The sequence below is a fragment of the Bubalus bubalis genome, chromosome 9 (genome assembly GCF_019923935.1).
Source record: "Bubalus bubalis isolate 160015118507 breed Murrah chromosome 9, NDDB_SH_1, whole genome shotgun sequence".
NCBI lineage: Eukaryota > Metazoa > Chordata > Mammalia > Artiodactyla > Bovidae > Bubalus > Bubalus bubalis.
The window spans coordinates 8,056,706-8,077,100 of record NC_059165.1 but is presented as its reverse complement, the minus strand read 5'-3'; the positions used below and the strand labels follow the sequence as shown (position 1 = coordinate 8,077,100).

The 20,395-nt window shown below is 36.5% G+C and overlaps 1 protein-coding gene across 4 annotated transcripts; it reads right to left on the bottom strand.

The window, feature by feature from the left end:
* Positions 1–5,951: 5,951 nt before the first annotated feature.
* Positions 5,952–20,168, bottom strand: NUDT12 (nudix hydrolase 12). Of its 4 annotated transcripts, XM_044947264.2 has the most exons (8): positions 19,873–20,139; positions 17,238–17,449; positions 16,105–16,694; positions 12,788–12,955; positions 11,342–11,455; positions 10,949–11,009; positions 8,983–9,182; positions 5,952–8,028 (listed from the first exon to the last, which is right to left on the bottom strand). In XM_044947264.2, the coding sequence occupies exons 2-7, from the start codon at positions 17,441–17,443 to the stop codon at positions 9,032–9,034; spliced, it is 1,290 nt and encodes a 429-aa protein (XP_044803199.2). In that variant the 5' UTR covers positions 17,444–17,449; positions 19,873–20,139; the 3' UTR covers positions 5,952–8,028; positions 8,983–9,031. The 4 variants fall into 4 exon arrangements, with proteins under 4 accessions (XP_044803199.2, XP_006056468.3, XP_006056470.3 ...); XM_006056406.4 differs by lacking the exon at positions 10,949–11,009 and having other exon boundaries at positions 20,036–20,168; XM_006056408.4 differs by lacking the exon at positions 10,949–11,009 and having other exon boundaries at positions 19,873–20,132.
* Positions 20,169–20,395: the final 227 nt, after the last annotated feature.

Here is a 20,395-nt window from a genome sequence, read left to right as displayed (position 1 = left end):
TTAAAAAAACAGTTTAGAATTTTTAAATAAATGAAATATTTCTATTTAACCTAGTGTTATATGATATTGATCATAATTATTCAGGTGATCCTTAATGAATGTTATTAATGCCTAATAAAAATTTAGAAGATGTGTCTTGTGGCTTTTGTAGGAACATGAATTATGGTATATGAGGGGTTGGAAGCAAGGGAAGTGATTAAAATTTAAACTGCAGAGATTGTTATGCTAAGAAAATAGGACTTTATTCTTTGTCCAATGGGGTATCTTTTCAAGAACTTTAAGTAAGGGAAAGACTAGAAAAGATTGTCCCTTGTCAATATCTGCTTTGACTGTAATGTGAAGAATGGATTGGGAATAAAACCTGAAGTAGTGGGAAAAGTAAAAGGGATAGGGTTTGGAGATTGTTTGCTGTAGGAAAGGGCAGGGTGAGGGATAAAGTAGGCAAATTAAGGATAACAATACCCAAAGTTCCATGTTGAGTCATTGCAAGACTATTAAAATGGGGCTATCGGAGAAGGCAATGACACCCCACTCCAGTACTCTTGCCTGGAAAATCCCATGGATGGAGGAGCCTGGAAGGCTGCAGTCCATGGGGTCGCTGAGGGTCAGACACGACTGAGCGACTTCTTTCACTTTTCACTTTCATGCACTGGAGAAGGAAATGGCAACCCACTCCAGTGTTCTTGCCTGGAGAATCCCAGTGACGGGGGAGCCTGGTGGGCTGCCGTCTATGGGGTCGCACAGAGTCGGACACGACTGAAGTGACTTAGCAGTAGCAGTATAGAAGCAGGGACATGCTTGTGAGAAAAGATAATTTTATTATTATTATTTTAAATTTATTTTTAATTTTTTTAGAAAAGATAATTTTAAAACATGTAATATTTAGGAGGCTCTGAGACATCCAAGTAGGTATGTCTGACAGACAGCTGGAGACAGATATCTGGATACTAAGTAGTGAAGATCTTGCAGAAATATGCAGAGTAACGAGAGTAGAAGGCCCAACCTGAAAAATAACTAAACTTTAAAGGACTAAAAGAAGAAATCAAGACTGGATGTACTTTTGTGAAGGCAGCATTATTAAGAAAATTTTGTAAGATAAATCTGGTAAGTGGAAAAATTTTGTAAGATAGCTCTGGTAGAGTGAAATACTTGGATTCAAATGTGGCCTCTCCTATTTATTAACAATGTGAATGAGTCCTTGGAAGGAAAGTTATGACCAACCTAGACAGCATATTCAAAAGCAGAGACATTACTTTGCCAACAAAGGTTCGTCTAGTCAAGGCTATGGTTTCTCCTGTGGTCATGTATGGATGTGAGAGTTGGACTGTGAAGAAGGCTGAGCGCCGAAGAATGGATGCTTTTGAACTGTGGTGTTGGAGAAGACTCTTGAGAGTCCCTTGGACTGCAAGGAGATCCAACCAGTCCATTCTGAAGAGATCAGCCCTGGGATTTCTTTGGAGGGAATGATGCTGAAGCTGAAACTCCAGTACTCTGGCCACCTCATGCGAAGAGTTGACTCATTGGAAAAGACTCTGATGCTGGGAGGGATTGGGGGCAGGAGGAGAAGGGGACGACAGAGGATGAGATGGCCGGATGGCATCGCTGACTCGATGGACGTGAGTCTGAGTGAACTCCGGGAGTTGGTGATGGACAGGGAGGCCTGGCGTGCTGCGATTCATGGGGTTGCGAAGAGTCGGACACGACTGAGTGACTGACCTGAACTGAACTGAACTGAAGCCAAATGTAAAATGGGGATAATGATATTATTATTCATTTGATAGGGTTAAGGATAAAATGAAAAATTGTTAATATTCTATATGTAAAGCCTATGTAAACATTATTAGTATTAGGAGAATAAGCTAATTAGAGTTGTTTTCTAAGAAGCTTTTTAAAAAAAAGGGATCCATAGTAATTCTTAGAAATATATTAGAACAGGAAAAAATAACCTTTATAAAGTCCAGAAAACTAGGTTTAAATTGAACTTATAATTTATTAATATTGATGTTAGATTATCTGAACAAAGAGACTTATGTGACCTTCTAATCATGTTAAGTGAAGTGAAAGTCGCTCAGTCGTGTCCGACAGTCCATGGACTTCTCTAGGCCAGAATACTGGAGTGGGTAGCCTTCCCTTCTCCAGGGTATCTTCCTAACCCAGGGATCGAACCCAGGTCTCCCACATTGCAGGCAGCTTCTTTACCAGCTGAGCCAAGAGGGAAGCCCCAAAACAAAACAAAGCATTTATGTGATGAATATACCATCTAAGAGAATGACAAATATGTGTATTATTCATACGGATATATAAAATGGCTGGGAAAATAAAGAAAAAGGTCAGTATGACAAACCTAGTAATTTGTACAACATAAGAGTATTTTTCAAAATAATAATAATTAGATACCGCTACACAGGTCTGTATTTTCTCTTGTTATCCCAGAACACACGGTGTTTCGACTGGCTTCCCACTCCTGGCGAGATTCCCACTGAAGCCCTCACTATGACAATGCAGAGCAGATGATGGTCTGGCCCAACTCGGCTCCTGAGATTTGAATTTACACATGGTTGGGGTATCTTTCCTTTGGAGTTCCAAATCCTCCACACTATTTGGTGCTGGAACATTTAAGCTTGTTTTATAAACACAAGTAAACCAAGCAAAAAAGTCAAGTAACTCTTAGCAGCAAAGCTGTTGGATAAATGGCATTTTAAATAGTTTTTACCCCATTGATGGAGATGACTTCAGCTCACTGCTATCTGAAAGCAGTAATAAATATTTATAAGGTACTCTACTGAGGTGTTCAAAATATCATACTGCTCCAAATAGAGTGCAATTTCAGGCTAGAGTAAAATGGGCAGGATAAAAAGTAAACAAAAATAAGCTTCAGACTGGATCACTTGTCTAGTTCTCTGTTCTAAAATAGATATGAGCACTATTTTCCATTTCTACTGCTAGGTCTAACTTCCACATTACTAAAAATGAAACTACTTCCCGAATTAAGTGGTTAGGAGAATGTTCTTAATCCATCAGGGATAAGACAAGGAGTTCCCATGAGCCCAGGAGTGAAAAGTCAGGACATTTTTTCATTCTTTCTGCTATAGTTTGTCTCTTATCTGACTTCCTTAGAAAAATGTTCAGTTCAGTTCAGTCACTTAGTCGTCTCTGACTCTCTGCGACCCCATGGCCTGCAGCACGCCAGGCCTCCCTGTCCATCACCAACTCCCGGAGTTTACTCAAACTCATGTCCGTTGAGTCAGTGATGCCATCTAACCATCTTATCCTCTGTCGTCCCCTTCTCCTCCTGCCCTCAATCTTTCCCAATGTCAGGGTCAAAAAGGTATCCATTAGCAAAAACTTAAGATCTGTTTTAAAGCTCCACAGCCACTCCACTATTCTGTCAGATCAGATCAGATCCGTCACACAGTTGTGTCCGACTCTTTGCGACCCCATGAATCAGCAGCACGCCAGGCCTCCCTGTCCATCACCAACTCCCGGAGTTCACTCAGACTCACGTCCATCGAGTCAGTGATGCCATCCAGCCATCTCATCCTCTGTCGTCCCCTTCTCCTCCTGCCCCTAACCCCTCCCAGCATCAGGGTCTTTTCCAATGAGTCAACTCTTCGCATGAGGTGGCCAAAGTACTGGAGTTTCAGCTTTAGCATCATTCCCTCCAAAGAAATCCCAGGGCTGATCTCTTTCAGAATGGACTGGTTGGATCTCCTTGCAGTCCAAGGGACTCTCAGGAGTCTTCTCCAACACCACAGTTCAAAAGCATCCATTCTTCGGCGCTCAGCCTTCTTCACAGTCCAACTCTCACATCCATACATGACTACTGGAAAAACCTATAGCCTTGACTAGATGAACCTTTGTTGGCAAAGTAATGTCTCTGCTTTTGAATATGCTGTCTAGGTTGGTCATAACTTTCCTTCCAAGGAGTAAGCGTCTTTTAATTTCATGGCTGCAGTCACCATCTGTAGTGATTTTGGAGCCCAGAAAAATAAAGTCTGACACTGTTTCCACTGTTTCCCCATCTATTTCCCATGAAGTGGTGGGACCAGATGCCATGATCTTCATTTTCTGAATGTTGAGCTTTAAGCCAACTTTTTCACTCTCCACTTTCACTTTCATCAAGAGGCTTTTGGGTTCTTCTTCACTTTCTGCCATAAGGGTGTAGAACATCATTATAATGGGAATTGTGAAAAGGAGAAATATCTGTTGTCCAATGTATGATGTTATCTGCTTAGCAGTAAGACATATGCATTCTTGAAGGAATAAAGACAAGTTATAACTGCTACTTCCACCAATGAGTACAATTATATTAATATGTGGGTATCCTTTAGTGAAAACAGTATTCACCTGGTACGCCAATCAACATTCCCAAGATTTTTACTTTATAGTTGAAAGAACTTTTCCCATATAAAAGAATTCAGGCTGCTGATGACCCATTTTTCTCATGCCATCATTCACGTAACTTTCCATGTGACCATTTCTAAGCTGGGCAAATAAATGAAATTACTTGAAAACTCTATTGGATATAATATAAATTGCACACCACCTTTCAGAAGCTGTTTTGAATTCTACCCAAGTGTCCAGGGAAGAAAAAGGACAAGGTGTAGTGTAGAAAAAAAAAAAAAAATCCTTTTCAGTACTGTTTATTTTTACAAGTTACTTCTTAACAGTTCTCTCCTGATTGAAGAGATTGTCTTTAAAGATGCAGGCTCTTAGCAACATTATTTTTCTGGTCTCCTCAAAGCACACGGTGCCTCTGCGCCTCTCTTCGCCCCTGGGGTGTCAAAGCTCCCAAGCGCTTGGCCCCCTTACTGAGCACCCCTCTCATCTGCACTGGTGTCAGACTCTTCAGCCCTTCCTTTCCAACCGCTTTGCAAGTACTTCTGGTTTGCCTCAAGACCCAGATCTTTCACATCTGAAGACAGACGCTCCTAAGTTTGCACTTTGGATTACTTTGTCCTAGATACTTGTTCTGCTAAGAGAAAACTGGCTGTTTTAAGCCCAGCACATAAATTTTACTCATCACCCCCAGCTTGCAAGCATCAGTTCAGTTCAGTTCAGTCGCTCAGTCATGTCCGAATCTTTGCAACCCCATGGACTGCAGCACGCCAGGCCTCCCTGGCCATCACCAGCTCCTGGAGTTTACTTAAACTCATGTCCATTGAGTTGGTGATGCCATCCAACCATCTCATCCTCTTGCGAGCATGAGCCTGCACAAATACACTGACATGTGTACACACATACACATTCAGAACCTAGTAACTGGTTCTCATCCCTAATTAAATTTGCGTTGTGGGAATTTTATTGTGAATAATTAATAGATTTGTTTTATAGTACAGTCTCACCTAGTATTTTGCTATATACGCATTAGCAACACTGTTCTAAGACTAGTTATCTACTGTTGTTTATAAGATTTTAATTGAATTTATTTGGCTTATTAAAACTTATACTTTCTCCTTCCATCTAATGGTCTTACCCTCTGTTGCTTCATTCTCTTCTATCTTAATCCATGTCCCTAACCTTATATTTGAAAAAGTTACTTAATCATTTTTCCAACCAAATGAAAAATTAAAATGCAGAGACTGGTAATGTTAGACAAGTAATAAAAAGAGACATTAGACTAGATATGTAACTTTAAATCAGAAGATAAAATTTACTGTATGTGTACATGTGTATATGTTAAGTTTCTGTGTGTATATATATAAAACATAATATATATGTATACAAATATATGTGACCCCAAGTTGTAAAGATTAAAAAGATTAAATACATTTAAATTATAAAAAATTAAGCCTTCCAAATATGGCAACTTTGTAAAAGGTGTTTGTATTTTTTGTTTACACACTACTAATTTTAAACAGAGGAAGATGACTAAAATTTGGCTTTTTCCATTTTTCAGAAAACATTTATCAAATCATATTTAAAAAAAACCACACATGACACACGAAACAGAAAATAAACAAATATTTTAATGTATTGTTACCTTCCTTTTCATTAGGACACAATCACGGTACTTGAATCTCTAATATTTCTTTGTTAGTCCTTCTATTTATGTGTAACTATCCACCTCTCAGAGGTTAGCAATTTAAGAATAATTATTAAAACAATAATTTACTTAGATATTGATTCTCCCTGGGTATAGGATTAAATATAAAAAACTAAACTTATAAATTTTATTGATACTTTATATTTTACTTGGCTATCCTAACATTATGAAAATCTAGAATTTTATGATGTAATCTTAGAATCTATAAGTATAAAAAGTATATTTGGGATAAAGTGGAACTTGGAGTCATTATATTTCATAATAATCAAGGCACATCATTTTCTATATACTTACAAAGTTCATATCTTATTGTGTATCTAAATGTCTTATATAGTTTGAATTTTCTCTAAAGTCCTAATATCAATATCTTCATCAATTACTAAGAAAATCATTGTTCATTAGTAAAATATAGTTTTGTTTAGAAAAGTTAACTTATTTAAATGAACTTTAGTGCCTAAAATTTTAATTAACAGTATTTGGTAAATTAAATTTAGTCTTATCATCCTCTATTTTATTACTTATTTACTTTCAGTAATAGTTTTTACTTCCTATTAGAGTGAGAATCCTGCACTGTGCAGTACAGACTGTTGTATCAATAATTAAGTTACTTAATTGTAATTATAATTAATTGTATTAACAATAATTAATTGTATTAACAATTATAACTAGTAATTGTGTAACTGTCATCAATTAATTAATCAATTCACCTTTAATGGATAAATTAATTAAGTTCACCTTTTAGGATTTCCTTATCTATAAAAAAAGGGCAGTGAACTACATACATATATTGTTTTTAAGTTCTTTTCCAGTTCTACCATAGAATAGTAAAGAGTGAAATTATATAAATTTATACATTTATAAAAGAACTTTTAAAACAATTTCAAAATAACCTTGTGAAATATAATAGTTCTGTTACAAACTTGTGAACTACTACAATTTACTTTCTCTAAAACCGTACTGATTCAGTTCTAAAATACAGTTATTGTATAAATGCTTAGATTGTTGAAATAAGGCTAAAATCAAGATGCTGTATTTGAGTTTAATAAACGTTATTAGTAATTATTATATAATTTTCTCCTAGTGAAGATACATTCCCTTATCACAAAATGACATAAGCCATTTTATTTAATAAGTAAATCTATCTGAGACTTTATTTAATATCTGACTTTGGAAAGAATTCCTTTCAAATATGTTTAATTTTAGGGAAAAGAGAAGAGATTTTTAATTTGTCTTAAAAAACAACTTTGAGTATAGTTAACAAATAGATATATTAATTAATTTTATGTTTAAGAGGGGATCCCAGACACAATGATATTCTCTCACTTAAATTCTCCTTCCCTGAAGGTGTGGTATACTGATCACTAATAGAGTTGTTAAAATAAGAAATTCTTAACACTGATCAAAACAGATTAGTAGCAACACTATAACAGTGTCATTGACAGAACAATAGAACCAGGAGAAAAAAGTGGATCACGTAAAATGGTAAAATGAGCAAAACTCAGCCAATGACAACCAAAAGGACCTTCATAATAATGAAAACATTAAAAATTAAGCTTAAAATTCATTAAAAATATTTTGTCTCGTTTTTCATAACAGGACTTTAGTGAATGGTGAATGCTTATAAGAGGCAACGAAATTTAGGTTTATTTACATTTTAGAATCTACTTCTTTACAACATGATTTCTCTTATTAGAGATACAGTTTTGTGAGATAAAACTGTTGAGCAGAACCCCCTCAAAAAAGTTCAGAGAATGCTGACTCAGATTTAACAAAAGCTGACATTCTAAAGAGCATTAAACATTTCTAATCTCACTTGAGGAATAAGTAGGATTAGAAATCAATGAGACATAGTCAAAGTTTAGTTATTTGATTTAGAGATTGGGGTTCATTCCAATCCAGTGTTTGATTAACTGATGTGCAATAGCTCGGCTCGGTGGAACAAAGAATGCCTGCTGCTTGCCTTTGGTCAGAACATCCACAACCTAAAATACACCACAGTAAAATGTATTAGGATTTCAAAACTATCATACTTAAATACTATATCTATTCTTAAAACAATTTAACTAAAATGTAATAACTTTCACAGTGAGTAACAAAAGGAGAAAGTAATAACATCCATTTTCAACATGCAAAATTCAGTACAGTATTTTTAGTTGCTTCATTGAGTTAGTGATTCAATTTTAAAAATATTTCAGAAAGGTATTTTTCCTGATGAAAATAAGGTGAAAGAAGAACAAAGTATTTGCTACACATATATTTTCAAAGTGAAAATGAACCTTTAGAAAAAATTTCCTTTTATCAAATTCTGAAAAAAATCTAATTTCTACTTTTTGAGGTTGAGCATAAAATAAAATTAATTTTGTGAAGGCAAAGTGACGAAGGATTTCAGGTTATCACTACTGTAGTGTACCCCTCTGTTTTTTATACAAAGACACTGAGTTATATAAGACAGAGACAAGTAATTTATCTTTCATTGTACTACTTAAGGCTGAGTTTTAAAAAGTTCTGAGTGTATCTTTGTTAAACAGTTTTGTCAGTCTTGTCAAGTGCGTTTAAAATGATCAAGAATTTTTCTAAACTTTTATGCAGTTTTACTGAAATTTTTTGAGTTACTTGTTTCAATACTTTAAACTATGTCTAATAATAATATTCCTGCTTCTCATCTGAAATAATGACCACCCATTTTAAGGCCACTGAAAGGATCATTAATCTCAGGGAACAGCATCTGAAATAAGAAAATGGCACAGACTCATCATTACTAGAAGTATGTCACAGCAGGGGTAATATAGGACACATCAATTACATTGTAATCCGTGAATGATGAGGGGGCCATAGCCATTCATTCAACTTGTTGAAAACATGTATCCTTGCTACATGCCCAAACCAATACAGTCAGAGAACAATCAATAGGAGAAGGAAATTAAATTGAACTTTACCTGTTCTCTAGTGAACCAGCGGGCATCCTCTATTTCATTCTTGTCAACTTTAATTTCTGTAGACACTGCCACAGCTAAGCAACCAATCATTAAGGAGGAGGGCATTGGCCACGGTTGACAAGAGACATACTGAACATGGCCAACTTTGACTCCACTTTCCTCTTCTACTTCTCTCCGAACAGCATCTTCTATTGTCTCCCCTAATCAAATGGGGCAAAAGAACAAGTAGCTGATGAACATGCCCTGGACATTTTGTCCTCCAAATGGTTCAAACCTTTGAAAATCACTTTGGACAGAAACCCAGTTCATAGAATCAGAAAGCAGAAGCCTAAAAGTAGATTGGAATTAAAGAAACATTATTTTTTTAAATATACATACAGAATTTTTTTAAAAAAAATTTAAATATAACATACAGAATCAAAATGCCAGGAAACTTTTCATTTCTTAAAGGCCTAAATTTGTTACATTTAAAAAATTTTAACATCTACAAATATCCAGTACCTACTTACTATTGGCTAAACACTATGCAAACATTTTATGTATTATCTTGTTTATGTGGTTAACCTTTTCCTCACTAAAATCTTGAAACATTTTTCTTATGTTGTCAAACAACTATTACAGATAACACTTTCCAAAGAGTTAAAAATCAAATAACACTAAAAGTTTAAAAACAGCATAAAATGAAACTCATTTTCTCTTTCCAAATAATTATTCTCTAGATAATTACTGACCCAGCTATGATAAAATAAAGTGATGCCTATAAATGAATTTATATTTCTGATTTATTGAAATTGAGAATTAGACTAAATGGAATAATTTTAAGTTAAGGTTATCTGAAAGTTTAGAAATATTCTGTTATTTAAATATAGCTTTCTATTTCAAATAGATTGGTAAATTTCCTATATAAAATTAATTTATGTTTATAAAAAATATTGAAAAGATAACTTTTACACTAGCATATCTACAAGACCAAACCTAAATAAATATTAGCACACAGTGAATATTAAAAAACCTCTAAAATCAATAAGAAAAAAAGATTAAACAACCAAAACAAAAACAGACAAAGAATATAAAATATAAAATTCAAGGGGAAAGAAACTGCATGCCTAACACACATCTGAAAAAGACGCTTCATCAGCAGGGAAATAAAAGTTAAAACTACAATGACATACCACTTCATGAATCTATCAGAATAGCAAATAAAAGTCCTGATATTCCTAACTCTGTAAAGATGAGGAATAACAGACATTTCATGTACTTCCAGAGGCAGTGTAAATTGGCAGGGATATTTCAGAAAATAACTTGGCAATACGTGGAAATGATGAAGATGCTCATGGTCTATGAGCTAGCGGCCCTGCTCTCGGATATACACCCTACGAAGGCCAAATGTACACAAGGATTCACTGCAGTGTTGCTGGTAAAGGTAAAAGCTTATAGCAGAGTGGATGAATGAATTGTGGAATATTCATAAATGGGAGGCTACACAGCAGTTAAAAACATGACCTGGAGCTACTGGAGCAAGCACAGTAATTAGGAGCAGGGACCTAGAGCCAAACGGCCCAGGTCTGAGTGCCTGTCCTCTCACTCACTAGCTGTTTGTTCTTGGACAAGTTATTCAGCTGTCATGGTGAAATAGTAACTACTATGTAAAGTTGTATGAGGACAATATGATTTAATATACAGAAAGCCTTTGGAAAAGTTCATATGTTTAGTACTATTATTATCTATCAGTGTAGATTGATACTGGAAATTGAGATTAAACATGTGCTAATTAGATATATTCATTTATTCCACAAATACTTTTTGAATATTTATTGAACTTCTACAACATAGGAGGCATATGCACTAAGGGTTTGGGATAGAGCAATAAATAAAACAAAGTCCTTGCCTTTATGGAACTTACTTTCTGGTACTAGCAAATAATAAATAAATAAAAAGAAAGGTAGATAAGTAAATACATACTTACATATATACCCTGTTAGGTGCTGATGAGTGCTCTAGGGAAAAGCCAGACTGGATAACAGGGACTGTGAATGTAGGATATGGGGTTAACTAATTTACTTGGTTCCATCTGGGAAAGTCTCTCTGAAAAGGTGACAACTGAGTCTAGTACAGAAGGAAGTGATGCCTTGGGTAAGAGCAATATATGAAAAAGCAAAGAATTTTTAAAACAGATGAAATTATTCCACTAATGACAACAAAAATTATATTATTTAAAACACAGAAAATATTTTAAAATACCCCAGTTTTATAACATGATAGTTCGTCAGAGATTACTTTCAAACGCTGTCCAAAACTTTTGTTTAGAAATCATATGTTAAATGGAAATTACTATAAAAATTATAAAGAAAAGGCGCACCAGGTTCAATAAATCCAGCGAGGCAAGTAAACATGCCTGGAGGAAATCTCTTCTGCCTGCCTAAAAGACATTTGGTCCCATCGGGATGAATAACTTGCATGATTACCACCGGATCTGTTTAAAAAAATCAGATGTATGAATGATAGGAAAAAACAATTTAGACTCATTGTGTAAAGTCACTAATAGGATAATACAAATGTGTACCTCCTGTAAGAACAAGACTCTTTTCTAGTTACAAGAGGTTGTTTCTATCTGCCTAAAGACAGTATTTCAGGGAAATTGCATAGAATACTGTCAGTAAGCTAAAGAAAGGCCATTTTTGTCTTCTTTCTCATCTTAATAGCACAAAAAATAAGCATAAGATAAAAATAAAAAATAAGCATTAAAAAAATAAGCCTCGCATACTGTAAGTATACAATAAATGTTGATTTATTTTAAGTATTGTATACTTACAGTATGCGAGGCTTTTTTTTTAATTAGAAGCTTAAGTAACTAATATATAGCATGGAGAAAATTCAAACTTTACCATAGTAAATGTTTCCTTCCATCCCAATCCTTGTTGTTGTTTGATGTTCAGTCACTAAGTTGCGTCTGACTCTTTGTGACCCCATGGACTGCAGCACTCCAGGCTTCCCTGTCCTTCACTATCTCTCAGAGTTTGTTCAAACTCATGTCCACTGAGTTGGTGATGCTATCCAACCATCTCATTCTGTCGCCCCTTTCTCGTCCTTAACAAAGTGTTTTTAAAAGCTAATATGGCTTGATGGTTAAAGCCATTAAAAAATTAATTTATTTAAATAATATTCTCTGCATTAGTGACTTCTGGAATGATTCGAGAAGCCGCTAATTCAGTGAGTTCGCCTCACTAGATTATGACTGAGGATCGGTAATCAAATGTGAAGTGCTCTAAGCAGCAAACACCTGTCACTAGGCCATGCACTTTACTCCCAGACACCCTCAGGGGTGGCTGGGTCTGTCCCTTTTTGCGCAGTTTTAAAGGGCTGGTTAATCAGATTTCCAAGTCCACAGCTAATTCAAATCAGCGATTGGGAAAGAGAAGGTAGAAGCAGACACCAGCAGTATGGAGAAGCTAGCTCCAGGCTATTTTGGTGATGCTGCAAGAAGGTTCTGGACTGTTAGGGTGTATTCCCCCCCCCTTCACTAAATGGACGCAGATGGTGGGCTTTTGAAATCCTGTACCTCAACGCATCAAATTCATGCTAATTAACTCAAGGTTAAGAAATGGTCAGTTATGTACAATGTCCTTTACTTAAAAGTCATCAAATTAGGTAATACTTTAATACTTACAGTGTTAATGGTTAAATTAAACATGTTTTTAATGAAAAGGTAAAGCTCCTTAGCAACTCAAAATTTTGTCTTTCCAGAATGTCTTATTCCCTAGGGTTTACAGATGGCCGAGATTTCACCGTAAAAGAAAAGGCTTACCAACTCTTGGGTATGATGTATTGTGAACACCGTGGAGACTAGGACAGTCTTCTTTTAAGCATACTCTTTTATAGCCGCCTTCTTCAATTTTAGTTGCATTTCCACAGGTTGGGCAGAACTTATACCGACTGTGCCAAGCAAGAACAGATCTTGCTTGAGCTACAACCCCTATGACGGGAGCAAAAGACGCTTTAATTCAATGACAAATGGTAAACAAATTAATACATAAGGAAAGAACATTCTTAAGTCATAATAAAGACATGTACTATATTGTAGGTGTGTGATCAAAGGTTTTATTTTCCTATTTTTTGGTAAACAAATTAATACATAAGGAAAGAACATTCTTAAGTCATAATAAAGACATGTACTATATTGTAGGTGTGTGATCAAAGGTTTTATTTTCCTATTTTTGTTATCTGTATATGTCTTTTAAATTAAAAGATTTAAATTCTACAGATGACAAATGAAAATTAGATTTACCTTTAATTTGGACTAATGAAATAAAACTCTCATATAAGATGGATGTACTAACATCCATATACACTGTATTAGTTTAGGCTTTTACCATAGGTGATTTGTAAATTTTGGATATACATAACTCTAGTGTATACTGACTTTAGAATAGTGAAGTCGCTCAGTTGTGTCCAACTCTTCGTGATCCCATCCCTACCAGGCTCCTCCGTCCATGGGATTTTCCAGGCAACAATACTGGAGTGGGTTGCCATTTCCTTCTCCAGGGGATCTTCCTGACCCAGGGACTAAACTCGGGTCTCCCGCATCATAGGTAGACTCTTTACCATCTGAGCCACCAGGGAAGTCCAGGTAAGACTTTACAATAGTGACTTTCATAAAAATACACTACAAAGACAGTTCCTAATTTAGATTTGGACCATAAATGAAATATTACTAGGAAACTGTAGGAATCCATCTCTACTTTCCTTGGTACCTAAGACAGTACTGGTGTGGTCACTGTGGAACATATTCTGTTTATAACTGGAAAGTACATAGAATATTTTTTTAAATATTGTGTTTACAACTCTTGTGATTAACTTTGTTTATGACAAAAATGCCCAATAGAATAAATCTTAGACTATGTACACCATCTCTACAACTTTTATCCTGATACTTCAAAAACTAATTAATATCGCCTGACCAAAAATAGTAGAATTGGGGCAATAAGAGTAGAAATGCTACATTTCAAATGCCTGACAAAACTTCTCTCCCCTAAAATAGATTATTTGGTCTAAGGATTTTGAAATAAAATAACCATAAATAGCAATGATTTAAACTGGGAAAAATGAATAAGCCATAAATCAAAACAAATGGAACAGTGACATTCAATGAACATAGGCAACATTAAATATCTGCCTGCTCTGTTACTCTGTAATATGTAACTTACCTCAAAGTACCGCCATTATTTCACTCTCATTACAATAAAAGCTAACATTTATTGAGTACTTACTGCGTGTCAAGCACCCAGCAAAGATCTTCACACACATCATCTTATTTAATGCTTAGAGCAACACTATAGTGTAGATACCATTATTATCCTCATTTTTGGCAGGAGAAACTGAGGCACACAGAGGTTATGGATCTATATAAGGTTACACAGCAGCTGAGTAAAAGAGCCTCAGTTTCCTTACTATTTTTTAAGATATTGTAATTATATGCTGCTGCTGCTGCTAAGTCGCTTCAGTCATGCTCGACTCTGTGCGACTCTCTTTGAAGCTGTACATGTAATTACATATACAGAGAAGAAATTTTAAACTCATAGTGTTTTTTCCACAGACGTAGAGAATAAAACATAACACTCCCGATTTTGGGATGAGTGTCTAAGAGGTCTCTGGAAGAGCCTGCCAGGTTACCTAAGGGAAAGTAGACACTGACAAGTGACCCCTTCCTCACCTCCCATTAAGTCTTCAGTCTACCGTAGTATACCTTCTACTCCTTCTATTCCATGGACACTCCTCTCGTCAAATTACCAACAGCTTCATATTACCAAACCAAAGACTCTGAAAAAAAATTCTTTATCTTCATCTTACTCAAACTCTCCGCAGCATTCAATATATTTGACTAGTAACTCCAAGAAACACTTTGCTCTCTTGGTTTCTACAAGCATGTTCTCCTGTTCTTACTTGTGGCCATACTGTCAACATCATCTTTGATGGCTCCTCTCCTATCTGACCTCTAAAACTCAGGGGGATTCAGGCGATTCTCAGGTTCTCCTTCTTGCTTGCTCTCAAATTTTTATGCAACCTCAAAGTTTCCTGGGATTTAAACATCACCATTGTGTTGATGACTCTCATACAGGTATATTCTAGTTCTTTCCTTTGTTCCAGACTCTGTTTCCCTTCTCTAAAACATAACATGCCCAAAGATAAAATCTTCATTTATTTACTTCAAGTCTGTCCTGCTTCCCTTGCTCTACCCATGACTCTGTATTATTTTATCAATAAAGCTTATTAGTATCTACCAAATGATTAAAGTTTCAAACTTAGCAGTCCTTCTTAATCTTTCACTTCATTATTATATACTCCACACCCACTCCATTAACAAGTACTGCTGATTTTCTCTCAAAAATATACCTTGACTATATCACTTTTCCTCCATCTCTCCTATTATCATCTTAACAACTCAGGCTGTAATCAATGTTAGCATCATCTCTGTCTCACTTACAAGTCTCAACCTACTGTTCAAGGCCTATCAGTTTTACCTTCGTAATATCTCAGAACTCTCCCTTTCTCTCTACTCCACTAATCCAAACCACTGCATTCTCTTACCTAGGCACTACAATCTTCAACCTCCTCAGAACAGGATTCCTGACTTCCACACTTAACTATCTACAGTTCATGAGCTACAAAGCAGCTAGAGTGATTTTCTTTTTTAAAACACAGGCCAGATTACAACATTTAAATGGAATTTAGGTTAAAATCCCTCATTTCTGAGCATGATACATATGACCCCATGTGAACTGGTATAACAAGCAACAGAAAACAAAGCAAAGTAGTCAAGGTCTTTGCCAGCATGTTTAATGTATAGCAGGCACTCAATAATCATTCACTGAATAATCAAATGAAACCAGTATGCACTAGGGTTAATTCTGGGGAAACTAGTCTTGGTTGATTAAAACTGCTGTTACCACCCAGAAGAGTAGTCCTCTAGGGTAAGAATGTCAGGAAGTTTCTACTGAAGACAGCCTAATTTCATTGCTTCCTGGAAAAAGTGTGCTTCCTAGAAATTGCAGATATATGCAATTCTAATCCAGTACCCAAAACCAGATTATTACCAATACAAGTAAACCAGTGTTCACTTCTTACCAGCTTCTTTTTCTTTCAATTGCAGAAGAGCTGGCATTGGTGGATGAAGAAAATAACAATTTTCATGCCTTTGCTTAAATTCTTCAGCAGCAACAGTATCTATACCTAAAGCAAACCAGGCAACCAACCCATCTTCTTCTTCTTTTGAGACTTCCCCAGCATAATTAAAAAACTCTTTTTTCATTTCAAGTTCTACTCCAAGGAAAATCAAGGTGATCTTTTCAGGCTGAGCCAAATAATCCTTTATATCTGTGTAGTTCAGCTGACAAAGCCTGACTTCTGGCTGTTGAAAACTTTCCTTATTGCCTCCTAGAGTAACCAAGGGATTTAAATCTGAGAAAAGGATATAAACTGTGGCTGGATGGCTTTCTTTTGCTAACAGCCAGTCAGAATTATTTCTTTTTTCACTTTTCTGGTCCAGTAGTGTCTTGCTAAAATAATTTTCACATTCTTCCACTTCATTGGTTAGGAACCAAGGCTTCTTCCCACCTTTAGCATTAGCTAATAAGTTAGCTATATGCTTATAACCCCAAAATTTAGCTATATCCAGTGCAGTCTGCCTTGATTTGTTGACAATGGATCTGTCACATCTATGGATGGAAGCAAAATATAAAATAGCAAACATTTTCTTCAGTATTTATTCCAATAAAATTTTCTAGATATACATGATAGTCCCTCTATTTAATAATTACATAATTTCATTTTCTTTTAGGACATAATATATTAATGGAAAGGTTAAAAACCAATCATAAATGATTAAAAGTTAGAGACAGTGGATGTTTAAAATTTCTGGAAGATTATTTGTAAAATAAAAAGCATACATTTTATGTGCTGTAAGGGGATATTAAACTTTTACAAGGCGTTTTCAGTGGTCATAGTGGGCAGGTTTACATTTTTTATTTCAGAAAAAAATTAGATTAACTGATTAACTGCTTGGCTATTAAGTATGAAAAGTTAATTCCCCAATAAAAAAGTTTTAAATTAGAAATTATGCTATTATATAACAAGACTGTTCAATGAGTTATTTACAAACCCAATATTATAAATATGGCTATACAAAAAATTGAAAAGAAAATACATTATCCATAAATTAAACCAGACACTCTCCAGGTGGCACAGCCTAAAATGTTTACCCTTTCTCAAGTAGAAATTGGACAACATCTGGGTGCCCATTCCTTGCAGCATACATTAAAGCAGTCCAGCCATTTTCAGAAGTTTCATTGAGAAGAGATGGAGAATGACTGAGTATTGCTGTTAACTTGGCAATATCTCCTTCTGCAGCTGAATAGTGAAACTGGGATATTATTTCTTGATTCAGACTTCTTTTTACAGAAGACATTTCTTCCTTAAAACAGGAAAATAGGAAAAAACTCATTTACAATTGCTTTCTTGTATCAGTGATTGAACATTATCAGAGTGTTGATATAATTAGAACATTAGTTATGGTTTCTAAAACGATTTACTCTTAAAAAGGTAACTGTCAAGTGTCATCACAGGACACACTTAAAAACTGTTATCAGTTGAGAATTTTAAATGTAATTCAATATGAAGGATGTATAAAATAATGTATAAAGAACTTTGGTGGAAGAGTTGAAGGGAGTGACATCAGTGGGAGAGGGGATAAGGTAAAAGATATGACAAACAGTAAAGTGTATTGGAGGCAAACTAGAGGGACTCCAATACAGATCAGGGTATGAGGGGAGTTAAAGTCGATAGAAATAAAGCAGGTGGTTTTAGCAGAGGACAAGTAGTATTCTCTTAGACTACATGATACTAGAAACAGATCTGTCCTCTCAGGGAAATTATGATCCTATTCAAAGAACTAAGTTTCATGTGAAAAAATTTTATTGCTTTACCTTTCACAGGGATTCATTAGTCCATCAGGGATTGATTTTTGCTCATGGTGTGAGGTAAGGGTCATGATACATTTTTATCCCAACAGATAAAATCCATTTGAGTCAGGGTCATTCTCAAATTTATTGTCTTTGTCCCATTATATTGCAGTATTAGACTTGTCATAAATGAGATGATCATATATTTTTGGATCTATTATTGAACACTGTTCTATTGGTCATTTTGTCTATCCTTGAATCACAGAAGCTTTTAAAATCATTAACTTTGTCTGTTTTGTCACCCTGTTACTTCAGTAAGAAAGAACTGTTCTACGTGTGCGTGCATGTGTGCATGCCAAATTGAGTTGTGTCCGACTCTGTTGGACCCCATGGTCTGCCACCTACCAGGCTCCTCTGTCTACGGGATTCTCTAGGCAAGAATAATGGCATGGGTTGCCATGCCCTTCTCCAGGGGATCTTCCAGACCCAGGGATGGAAACTAATTGTTCCATATCCTCTAATAAATGCTTCCTAATTGTGGGCTGAATGTGGTAGGGCACAACTACCACTGAATTGTGGTAGAGCACAATTTTGGGGGAAATGGTTCATTTTTCAATTGTCTATAAACTCCTCAAAGTACATTTTTATGGTATGATTTTTTTTCTGTGAAATTCTATTAAGAAAATATTTGGGATTCTAACTAGGTTTCTACCTTCTGAGGATAACCTACTGAGGCTATAAAGAAAGGTTATATAATCCATAATTTTTGACAGCAGTTGTCTTTAAGGTTCTGACTGCAATTTTGTTTATCAATTGTCTATCAGTAGCAGCATGACAACATTTAAAGAAAAAAATGGGCTGGAGATTAACTTTCTTATTTTGTGTCTGTTCACCTTGCCTGTTTATTATGTTTCTGCTACCTATAAATAGGCTAAAACTACTCACAGGAATAGAAACAAAATACTGAAATTCTGGATATAACTTAAATTAGGAGGGGTGACTTCTGGATTAGAAAACAATTCACTTCTTTGGATTTACCCTAGAATTTACTTCACCATTCTCTTCATATTAAGATTTCTAAATGCATTAAAAACATTATGAATAACAGAAGCTACTTTTCAGGATTTTATTTTGCACTGCTGTATACAGACTCATGTATGGTTTTCCCTTTGAAGTTGCCTTTCCTTCAAATCATATCATCCAGGTTCTTCAGTTTGGTTTTCTATAGGTAATATTTAAGTCACGGTCACTTCCTCACTTCCTCCACAGTCCACTCACTCCCGGTTGACGGCAAAACTGGCCTCCAAAAATACAGTACCATTCAGTACCCACAGTGCAATGCTTATGCATAAGGCATTTTCAGGAGAAAAAAGCAGAAAATGTATACTTTCACCCCTTAGGCTTTCTCGCCAGAAAGGCCATCTAGAAACAGAACCATTACTCATTCCAGAAGAGCACACAAAAGTCTAAAGTCCAGATTTACTGTTCGATTTACTTTTTCCTTTCTCCTCAGGTTCTTCTGAAGACAGGGTGTTTAAAGGCAGGATGAGGTGATTCAGTTAGCCTAATGCTGCCCTTGCTTTCCAAGAATATGGACGATCCTCAGAGACGGTTTTAAAGAATCTTGACTGTAAACGGTCTCACACCTTGAGCCAAACCAACACCCAGTTTTATGGGTGTGTGGACCAGGGCCCCTGACTGGTCCAAGGCCACATGGCTCAAGACACAGGGCAGACCTCACAAACAGCTTTGTCACTGCGGTCACCGACCCGAATTTCTGGGGCATTCCCGAGGGCCAGCTCACCTACCAAACGCCTCCCTCCCCGCCCCATGCACGGTCTCCCCAGCGTCTCCAAGTTCCTTGAATGTCTGTTTCCGTGCCAGGACTGTGAGAATTCTTTAAACATAGTGAAATGAACCCACAGCGAATCCCCACCTCTCAGACTGTGCTGGGTCGGCTGTGCGCCCAGCCCCCTCCCGGAAGCCCAGGCTCTTAAGTCCACACCTGCGTCCGCGCCCTAGAGCGAGGCTGCGCCACACCACCCAGCAGCGCAGGGCCCGTCAGCGCGGAGACGCAAAGAGCACAGAGAACTGGTTACCGGCTCCAGAAGGGGCCCTGGGCCCGCCAACTCGCCGCTGCTGCTACTAACCCACAGGTGACCACAGTAACGGACACCGGGGTTTGTAGTCCAAGAGCCGGGGAAACCCCACACTCCGGCGCCGGATGGAGCCTCGAGAACTTCCGGTGAAGGGCAGGTGTCCGCGCACGGCTTTATGGGAGATGTAGTTCGAAGGTCACACACCGAAGATGAGAGAAAGCTGGGGGCTGGCGGGTGGAGGCGTTGGGAAGCCAGGGCTTGAAGTCCAGCGGTGAGGACAGGCTTCCTAGCGGTGAGTGAAGGGCTGTTTTGTTTTGTTTTCCCCCGTGGAACCGAGGTGTGTAAAGCGACGAAAACCTG